This window comes from Charadrius vociferus, unplaced genomic scaffold (assembly GCF_000708025.1).
Source record: "Charadrius vociferus isolate BGI_N301 unplaced genomic scaffold, ASM70802v2 scaffold919, whole genome shotgun sequence".
Classification (NCBI taxonomy): Eukaryota; Metazoa; Chordata; class Aves; order Charadriiformes; family Charadriidae; genus Charadrius; species Charadrius vociferus.
Window position 1 is genome coordinate 311,888 of NW_009653257.1, and position 10,445 is coordinate 322,332.

The 10,445-nt window shown below is 59.8% G+C and overlaps 1 protein-coding gene across 1 annotated transcript; it reads right to left on the bottom strand.

The window, feature by feature from the left end:
* Positions 1-810: 810 nt before the first annotated feature.
* Positions 811-9,038, bottom strand: LOC104293650 (aldehyde dehydrogenase family 3 member B1-like). Its single transcript, XM_009893168.1, has 10 exons — positions 8,884-9,038; positions 8,317-8,479; positions 5,611-5,721; positions 5,359-5,479; positions 5,133-5,218; positions 4,886-4,967; positions 4,179-4,565; positions 3,668-3,834; positions 2,647-2,746; positions 811-1,004 (listed from the first exon to the last, which is right to left on the bottom strand). Exons 1-10 carry the CDS (start codon positions 9,036-9,038, stop codon positions 811-813), a joined length of 1,566 nt encoding a protein of 521 aa, XP_009891470.1.
* Positions 9,039-10,445: the final 1,407 nt, after the last annotated feature.

The following is a 10,445-nucleotide window of genomic DNA, read 5'->3' on the forward strand; positions in this document are numbered from 1 at the left end:
GGCGGGTGAGCAGCACCCCCGGTCCCCACCGCAGCCTGCTCCTCCCGCGGAGGGAGGTTACCGGCTTCCTGCTCTGCCCCTTGGCCGCTCGCCCCGCCGCACGTCACCGCTGGCTCTCCTCCAGCCCAAACCACTTGGAATGCAAAGCGCACCCCAAATTCAGCCCGAGGCGCTGGGCTGCCACCCAGCCACCGGGTCACGGGAGGGGGACACAACCCCAATGGTGTGGCCGAGGGTGACGGTGGGATGGATGGGGACACTGGGGAGGGTCTGGGCAACCACCGGCCGGGGTTCGGTGGCCGGATTCCTGCTCGGCACCACCCCCACCCCCCCGAGATGGGCGATGGAGGCGCGAGGCAACGCCAGGAGGGAGAGCTCAATGCAAAGTCTTTACTACAGACAGGGTTACACGGAGGAAAAAGCAACAGCCGGCACTGAGAGGAGGGAGAGCGAGGTTCATCCAGAAGAAAAGGTCCGTCTAACGGGAGATGGGGCTAACTGCCGGTCCTCAGCCTCCCGGGGACCGTTTCTCCGCTGGGAAGAGAAGTTCGGGGAGAGAAAAAGAATTTTTGGCCATTTCAGATGTGTCCCAGCAAACGGTGCGGAGCAGAGGCAGCCGGGGAGGAGCCAGAGTGCAGGAGGAGATGTCCGTCCCCACCGTCCGACGTGCATCGAGGTGGCAGTGAGGCAAAGGACAGGGGAGCGGTGCCGAGGAGGGAGGAGGATACCGACCTCCCTCAGAGGGTGGTTTTGCTCCCCAGGGGGGAGCAGGAGTGTCCCCCCCAGTCCGTGAGCGGCGCAGGACGGCCCTCAGAGCAGGGTGCACATGCCCTTGCGCTTGATCTCGAAGGTGGCCGTCAAGAGCCCCAGCTTCTGCTGGCTGTAGGGCGGGTAGCGCAGGGCGTTGAGGGCCTCCAGGCCCATGTTGCGGTGCAGGCAGCCGCGGTGGTGGGTGAAGGTGTCGAAAGTGAACTTGCCGTGGTATTTCCCCAAGCCGCTGTTTCCTGCAACACACGGCACAGGTCGGAACTTGCTACACCACCACAAGGAAAACTTTACAGGCTTTTCTCATGCAAATGCTCCCGCTGCTGGGACACGGAGACACAGTGGAGGAGCTCCCATCTTTCCCTGCGCCTTTTCCTGCTCTACGGCCGCTCAGGCCAGCAAATCCTTCTGCAGCTCACCACTGTTTGGAGGTCCAACTGCATCCCTTTTACTGGCCAACATAAGCTTTGCTGGTCTACAAGGCTCGAGTTCCCTCTACAACCCCTACGGTGTTCTACCACATCTACCCATGGTTAGGAGCTACCAGCGTGGCCCCTACAAAGGTCAGCTTCTTCCTGGAGCTCTTAAAAGTCAGAGCCACGTTGGCAGCACCGGTTCTCCCGATTCCTGTGGCTGGTTTAAGCTTGAGGTTGCACATCGCGGTTAATAGCTCAATGACTTCACATCCGAGCTATTGGGGAAGCTTTGGCGAAGGCCATCTCACCCCGGTGACTTCAGACCCTTCACCTGACCGGGCTGCTTATAAAACGGCTTCACCTGATAATTTGAAGCAGTTTGTCTGAATCATTTCCATAAAGATAAGTTACAGTATGGGAACCACCAAAAATTGTTCCCTGAGCCACAGTCAGGTGAGGAATTAATTGTGCTTCGCTGTCGCGGTGTCCTATTATGTCTGAATCGGTTGCCAGCCCCGACAGAGAAGCTGAGCGTGGGCAGCATAAAACCAAGATATTCTCCCCAGCAAATATTCTGGGGAATAGAGCAGGAGATTGCGAAAGTGTTCTGGGCAAACATCACCAGAGGCTTCCTGCGTTCCTGCGTATTCCCCCTCGACAACGCTACAACCCGGGCGGCAGGGCTGGGCAGACCTCACTTTTCACCTGAGAAAACAATCGTCGTCACCCCTGGAGAGCAGCAACTCTCCCTCTTTGCTGAGGAGGATCTCCAAGTTACCATAAGCAGATTTCCCAGGCATTTCTAAGTGGTTTGTTCCTATTTAATCCTAAAAGGCAGAATGAAGGTACAAGCCTGCTCCCAAGTGGCGTTAAGGGCTCCTATCCCAGCACCACGCTGTCTGCAGGAGGAAGCTCACCTACCCGAGAAGCGCAACGCCTCGGATGTGCTCCCAGACGAGGAGCAGAGCGGCAGAGAGACCAAAGGGAGCGACGCTTGAGGAGATCCCGGGTAAGCCTGAGCAGGGCAGGAACCCAACCCCGGCACAAAATTCACTCAGGGTGCCCAGGCCGCTCAGAAATACCAAGGAAATACACAAGCGGTACAGACTCCTCTAACTTTTCTATGAAGCATTTCCACATTCAGAGGGAACACGGGGCTTGGGAGACCGAGCACGGAGAGAAGGAACCCCACAGCGCTCCGTGTGCGCTCAGCAGAAACGGGGCTGCAAAGCCCGAGAGCTCAGCCACGGCGCAGCGAAGCAAAGAGCTTCTGGTGGGATCCTATCTGGTGCAGAACGATTTCCCCACGGACCGTTGAGCCCTCTGGACCTGTGGCTCAGGCCTGGGGGCTCCATCTCCCCTGAGACCCTTCCTCACCGCGGCCAGCACGGCTCGGGCACCGTGGGTAGGATCGCGCCTGGCTCGCGTTGGCCACGGAGAAGCAGCTCGGGGGATTTGGACCTACCCATCCCACCGAAGGGCAGCGAGGTCAACGTCACGTGCATCAGGGTGTCGTTGCCGCAGAAGCCACCGCTGCTCGTCCGCTCCAGGACCTGGTTCACCACCTGGGAAGGAAGCAGAGAAGGTGGACGGGGGTTTTACACCCTGGCTCCACGGGTAACGCTTGTCAAACGTCACCCAACTCATCCCTCAGCCCGGCGTGCCGAGGGCACCTGGGCTCAAAAGACCCTTTCCAGCGCACGCCATGGAGGGGGGCGGTGAGGTGGGCACTAGAACTACTGCCCCATTGCCCTCATCCCCCCTTCCGGTCCATGGATTTTGAGAGATATTAGCTGTTTAGCTTAAATAAGTGAAGTTTTCATTAGAATAAATTACTTAGGGTGTGATTTATGCCATTTGCCTAGCATTACCTAGCATGAGTAGCTCGATTTGCTGAAGCCTTTAGGCTGCAATAGAGTTAATTTTCTTAGTAACGCTCCCAGCAGGTGGTGCAGAGCTGTTTTTAGTCTTTTAGTATAAGAAAAAATGTGGATAACACATTGATGCTTTGGTAATGTTTTCCTTATGTCTGGGACTTTTCAGTTCCTCACGTTCTGCCAGCGAGCGCAAGCGCACACAAGAAGTGTCAACCAGGAGAAACGGAGGCTACAACCTCCGCAGAGACTGCAAATCCCCAAGGTAAGAGCGGCCAACGGCCGGCCTGGACACAGAAGAAGAATCCGAGAAGGTGTTAGAAGCCCCACAGACCAGAAATCACCACTGGACTCACAGATGTGCGACCAGTTGTCATGGTTTGGGCTGGGCTGGCCACTAAAACACAGGACAGAGGGGTGGGTGTAGAGCTCCCAGGGGTTTGTGAGGTGTGTGAGGAGTGGGAAGGGACATCCATCGGCTCACGGGGGTCACCCGCTGCGAAGGGACCCCGGTCCTGGCAGGTAAAGACGCGGGTGGTGTGTGTGCGACTCCTTGGATGGGGTGTGAACGCTCAGGCAGCGGCTTCTCCTTTAGCAATGGACCGCACGCACCTTGCTGTCACAGGAGAAGGCGTAGATGGCCAACGGCCGCGGCCGCGCGTTGATAAAGTCAATGGCTTCGTCCATGTTGGCCACAACAACGATGGGCAGGATGGGCCCGAAGATCTCCTCCTGCATGGCAGGGTCAGAGGGCAGCACGTCCGCCAGCACCGTGGGAGCTGCAGAGAAGGGTTATCATCGAACGGTTTGGGTTGGAAGGGACCTTGAAGACCCTCCAGTTCCCCCCCCTGACCGGGGCAGGGACCCCTCCCACCAGCCCAGGTTGCTCCAAGCCCCGTCCAACCTGGCCTTGAACACCTCCAGGGATGGGGCAGCCACAGCTTCTCGGGGCAACCTGCCCCAGGGGCTCACCACCCGCACAAGCAACAATTTCTTCCTAATATCCAATCTAAATCTCCCCTCTTCCAGTTTGAAGCCGTTCCCCCTCTTCCTCGCTATGGCAAAGCACAACTCAGTGCACAGGCACGGGTGGCACCACAAGCCCCGGACCCCGCGCCCTCACCGATGTAGCGCTCCTTCTCGTCCGTCTGTCCCCCGATGGCCACGCGCCCGCTGCACAGCAGCGCCCGGACGCGGCGGAACTGCTTGTCCCCCACGATGCGGCCGAAGTCAGGGGACTCCCGAGGGTTGGAGCCAAAAAACTCAGTGATGGCCTCGCGGAGAGCGGGCATCAGCTTCTCCTGCATCTCCACGCTGCACAGCACGTAGTCGGGCGCGATGCAGGTCTGCCCCGCGTTGAAGAAGCGGCCCCAGGCCACCCGCTGGGCCACGTTCTGCACGTTGCAGGTGTCGGACACGTAGCAGGGGTTCTTGCCCCCCAGCTCCAGCGTCACCGGTGTCAGGTGCTTGGCAGCGGCTGTCATGATGATCCTCCCCACGGAGGGGCTGCCTGAGGGCAGGGAAGAGATGTGATCTCGGTGAGGATCCCACCAGCTCCAGCACAGCTCTGGGATGTGGCACTCTGGGGAGCCAGGTCCAGGGGAAACGCACCAAGTGCCACCAGACCCTCGAACACACGCACCAAGGATCCTCCAACAGATCCCGACACCAGATCCCCAACACAAGCCCTGCCTTCTCAGAGGGCAGGGAAGGGTCTGCCACCCTCTCGCGTTGGTGGCAGGGTCAGCCACAGCGGGGTGTCCGGTGGGAATCCCCCTCCCTCACCCCACAAAACCCAGGCAGGGCTCTGCTCTGACCCGCGGGACGTACCAGTGAAGAAGATGTAGTCAAACTTGTTCTCCAGCAGCCTGGTGGTCTCCTGCACGCCGGCGGTCACCACGGCAAAGCAGTCCTGCAATATAAGAGGAAGAGTCCCCCGCTGTCAGCATTTGCCCGGGCCACTGCGTCCCTGTCCCCACCAACAGCATCCCGGGCTTGCTGCGCTAGGCAGGGTTGGGAACACCATGGCCATGGGGCAGGGACAAGGACAAGGACAAGGACAAGAAGAGCTTCTTACATTGTCCAGGTAGCAGGACAGCATTTCGGCAACAAGTCTCTCGGTGTTCTTGGTTGTCTCCGAGGGTTTGACAACAACACAGTTACCTGGGGAGAGACAGACAGGACATCAGAGCAGCCACACGGTGACAGCCAGCCCTTCTGCCACCCCAGCCTGGGGACAAGGTGCCCTCGGCGGTGCTCGGCACTGTCTGGATTCACCGGGCCAAGGGACAGGTTTGGCTCACCGGCAGCGATGGCCCCGATGAGGGGCACCAGGAGGAGGTGGATGGGGTAGTTCCAGGGCGCGATGATGAGCACCACCCCGTACGGGTCCTTGCGGATGAAGGCCGAGTCCAGCTGTGTCACCTGCGAGAAAGGCCACGATCTCAGTGCCGTTCCCACCACCTCCTGCCCTCCCCAACCCGCTCTGCCCCTCGCCACCCGCAATTCCTCTCCCCCTCTTCTCTTCCCAGGTCAGCCCAGAGCTTCTGCCTTACCAGATTCTTGTCCACGTGCTCGTCCTTCATCCAGTGGGACAGGTTGTTCAGGGTGTTGTTGAGCTCGTTCTTGCAGAGGAGGATCTCGGTGAAGTAAGCCTCAAAGGACGGCTGGGGACAGACATCACATAAGCATCACCCCAACACCGACCCCATCTCCTCCCCTTCCGCAGGAGACCTCTGGCCCTTCTCCTGCCCATGAAGATACTAAGTTGTAGCTATTAAGCAGAAGTAGCTATCACCTCCTGCAACCCACAGGGAATATCACAGTCCCCAAAATAGGTATTTGGCCAGAGGAAAAAAAAAACCCTAATATTTAACATTTTCACAATATTTAACAGCCTCCTGTGCTCAGCATCCGGGAACTGCTCACCTGGCAACAGAGCCCTGAGCCAAGGGGACACCGAGCAATGTCTCCGGAGCTCCAGGAGCTATGGAAAAGCTGGTACCAGTGTTAGAGGCAGCTCCGCACCGCTGACCTGCGATGGGACAGTGTTCTTGTACTGGTGCGTTTGCATCCCAACCACTTGGGCACATGAGCTGGAAGCAAAGCCCCGCGCTCCCTCCCACAGCCCACGCACGAAAGCTGAACTTAATTCCTTGCGTTGTTCAAAGAGAAACGGGAAGAAGAGCAACCGCTTCATTAAACACCTCGTGATGGAGCTCGGCTGAGCACCACCAGTCTCCTGTCCCAGGCAGAAACCCCCCGTAGCTCCTGGTGTTCCTCCACTGCACCGGCACACGACTGGGAAAGGCAGGTTGGGCGAGTTGAGGAAATTCCCCCAGTTGGGGAATTAAATAAACCCAGCGGATTTCTCCAAGATAGACCATCCCAACAGGCAATGACTAAACAGACAGTGACTCGGGAGCGGTGGCGGGACATCAGAGCCAGGAACGCAGGGGCTGCCGAGGTATTTCCTGAACGCGGTGGCTCCTCTTCGCTGCCGTAAGCACAGCCATGAAGCACAGCTCAGAACCGTTCTTGCAGGAGAAGCGTGAAGACATGAGAAGGTATCTCAGCAGGATCAGTAAAGCCCCTCCATCACCCTGGAGACCAGGAGGAGCAAAGCTCCCGCACTGGAAGCTGCACTTGCAAAGCGCAGTGGGTGCCGCTGACACCTTCCACCACAACATCCTTTGGATTCCTCCAACCCCAAAGCGTCCCTGGGTAGGAGCCTTCCTCCGTGGCTGCAGCAAAATGCCACTTTCAGGCTTGGAAAGTTTGGTTGCTGCCTCCCAGTTGGCAACCTCTCACGCTCCACCACCGAGACCCATTCAAGAGACCTTCAGGCCTCCAAGCGCCTGGACACGTGCCGCTGCCAGGAGACCGAGCTGGTCCTAGACGTGAGGGGTCAGCAGGCACATCGGATGTCCGGTGAAGCAACGGGGCCGCTCTCAGCCCGGGCTGACAGTTGCATCACGAGGAGGATGAGGAAATTGCCGGTGAAGATGGGCCATTAAAGGATTCGATGGGACACGAAGTTTGTAAGATTGGACATTAAGTCTGAGGTCATCCAAGTGCCTTCAGTCATCAGCGGAGAGAAACCGGCACCCCTGGAGGTGAGGTACCCGCCTCAGATACGTAAGACGAGATGAATTGTCCATCTAACTATGAAGACCCGACTGCATAACAAGCGCATTACTAGACAACCGGCTCTAATTACATACAATTAGGAGAGATGAAGGACGCACTTGGAGCGCCGATGCCTATCAACCCCTGGCTGAAGGAGATGGCCCTCGCCTCAAATAAACAAGGCAATTACAAGCCTGGGGAGATGTCAGAACGTTGAAACCTGTGTCTGAGGGCGCAGCCACTGCGCTGATACACCCACAGACATGAGTCCTTTGGGTCTGAGTGCTACCACTACGAGATAAGACCAGTTATGCTGCACCAGAGCAAGCCATCCCTCCAAAAACTTTTCCTAATGCCACATGACCGAAGTGCGCGGGGATCTACTGGGCTGCAGCACACGTCGGGAAGGGAAAAAGAGGGAGAAAAGGGTCCTGAAGCCACCAGGCAGAGAAGAGATGAGCTGAGACTGCTAGACACGGCCACGGCGGGGATGCTCCCGCTTCCTCAACAGCCCATCCAGGAGCTCCTGGTGTGCCGCAATACCCAGAGCCACATCCAGGTCCCCACCTGTGCCACCGCACGGCTCAGCGCCGTGCCAGCAAAACCAGTCCCTGCGAGGCCGGCGAGCCACCCCGGCACTGAGCAGCCCTGGGAGGAATGTGCAAGGCCAGCACGTTGCACAACGCCAGTAATCCCAGGTGCGCCCGGGCTGGCGAGGAGCACCCCAGGACATCACCCTCTGCGGAGGTCACATGAAGCCACCGGAGACTCAATGTGTAGGGTGGAAACAGCGGGTGAAGCTCGGTAATGCTGAGGTTCCCGCCTCACATCGGCCAACGGAACCTTTGTCCGGTTCAAGCGCACTGAGGACAGGGTTAGCAGCATCGAGTCTGCCCGACGGCGTGGTCCCTACGTATGCTGTGGCTAAACCCGGCTGAGGAGAGCTCTACAAGGACCCAGCACCTACGGGTGCTCCACACCAGCCCTGGAGCACATTAAGGGGGACGCATGACCCTGACAAGGGGACCCCCAAAGCCCCACACCTGCACCCAGGAGGATGCAAGACCCAGAGACGGGGGTACGCAGAGGCCTGAAGATGTGACCCCGGTGGCCAGCACCCGGCCCCCTCTCACCTTGCCCATGTCCGAGGCGGTGGCCTCCAAGATGTCCTGCTTCTTCTCGTCCAAGAAGCGTCCCAGAGCCTCCAGCTGGGCCACGCGGTATTCCATGGGCCGCGTCTTCCCCGAGAGCCATGCTGCCCGCAGGTGGCTCACCAGCCCCGCGTAGGGGTTCCCGCTGTGGAGACAGGGATGTCAGAGGGATCCCAGCCCCATCCCAGCCTCTCACACTCCCAGTGAGGACGGAGAGGAGCTCCACATCGCCCCAGCTCCGCTTCACCCCAGCCCAGCATCAAACTGGAGCCCCAGAGTCCCCGGGGGAGAGGGCAGGGAACCTGGACACGTGCGTCTTCCCCTTGCTGCCGGGAGCAAGGGCTCTTTCTGCCCCCTACACATCACCGTTCCAGGCAGTCCCTTTGTGGTGGCCCGTAGACCCCAAACTTGTCCCCCAGTATCCCTCATCAGCACCAACCCAAGGATCCCAGCACCCCAGCACGACCACAGCACCCCCTGCCCACCTCACCCCACGCTCCCCGTCTCCCCTCTGCCCCCAGGCACACGCCGCCGGCCCCTCGCTCTCACCACACGGCACTGCAGATCACCGGCCCTTTCCCGCTGCCTCCGCTGCTCCCACTGCCTGCGCTGCACCCGGCGGCTTTCCCAGCATCGCTGCCCACCGGGCTGCACTTGCCGTAGCCCGGGGACTGTTGCCCGGGGAGCTCGAGGGGCTGATGCATGCCGAGCTGTGAGAAGGAGCTGCCGCTCTCCACGGAGAGCCTGGTGGCCCTGGGGAGAGACACGAGGTGGGTTATATTGGAGCTGGAAGTGCCGGAGATGCCGGCGCAGTCCCAAGAGGAGTCACCCCGCAGCGAGACACCCGTGCCCCGAGCCGGCCAGGGCTGCTTGAAGGACGGCTTGGAGCTCGAGGCTGTCCCAGCCGCGGGGTGACTCAGCCCGGCACGGCTGCCAGAGGCCCCGGTTCACCCGGCGGGGGATGCTTGGGATTCCCGAGCCCTCCCCGAGCTCCAGGATGGCCACCAGCCTCTGGCCATGGACCTGCCCGGGACCTCAGGGACCCCGGGGCAGCGCAGCATCCCTGTCGTGGTCCCCTTCCCCGCAGTGGGATAGGGGAGGAGAAAAAAAAAAGGAAACCTCGTGGGTTGAGATGAAAACAGTTTAACAGAACAGGAATGGAAGAGAAGATAATAATAACAATAATGATAAAAGAATACACAAAATGAGCGATGCGATGCAATTGCTCACCACCCGACGACGGATTGCTCAGCCCGTCCTGAGCAGCGATCGTGGATTCCTGCCCCCCGGGCCAACCCCCATTTATATACTGAGAGTGACGTCTAGGGGATGGAATATTCCTTTGGCCACCTCGTCCTGTCTACGCTCCCTCTCAGCTTCCACGGGAAGCTGGAAAAAGTCCCTGACAATATAAGCATTACTTAGAAACAACTAAATCAGTATGTGTTATCAAAGTATTCTCATACTAAATCCAAAATACAGCAGCTGCCAGGAAAATTAACTCAATCCCCGCTGAAACCAGAATAGATTCCCAGGGACCCCGATGCGGGGCAGCATCCCGGGCTGACCCCTGGGCATCCCCAGGGACCCCAGTGTGGGGCAGCATCCCGGGCTGACCCCTGGGCATCCCCAGGGACCCCAGTGTGGGGCAGCATCCCGGGCTGACCCCTGGGCATCCCCAGGGACCCCAGTGTGGGGCAGCATCCCGGGCTGACCCCTGGGCATCCCCAGGGACCCCAGTGTGGGGCAGCATCCCGGGCTGACCCCTGGGCATCCCCAGGGACCCCAGTGTGGGGCAGCATCCCGGGCTGACCCCTGGGCATCCCCAGGGACCCCAGTGTGGGGCAGCATCCCGGGCTGACCCCTGGGCATCCCCAGGGACCCCAGTGTGGGGCAGCATCCCGGGCTGACCCCTGGGCATCCCCAGGGACCCCGATGCGGGGCAGCATCCCGGGCTGACCCCTGGGCATCCCCAGGGACCCCAGTGCGGGGCAGCATCCCGGGCTGACCCCTGGGCATCCCCAGGGACCCCGGTGTGGGGCAGCATCCCGGGCTGACCCCTGGGCATCCCCAGGGACCCCGATGGGTCGGAGGAGCCCCGGGTGAGCCCA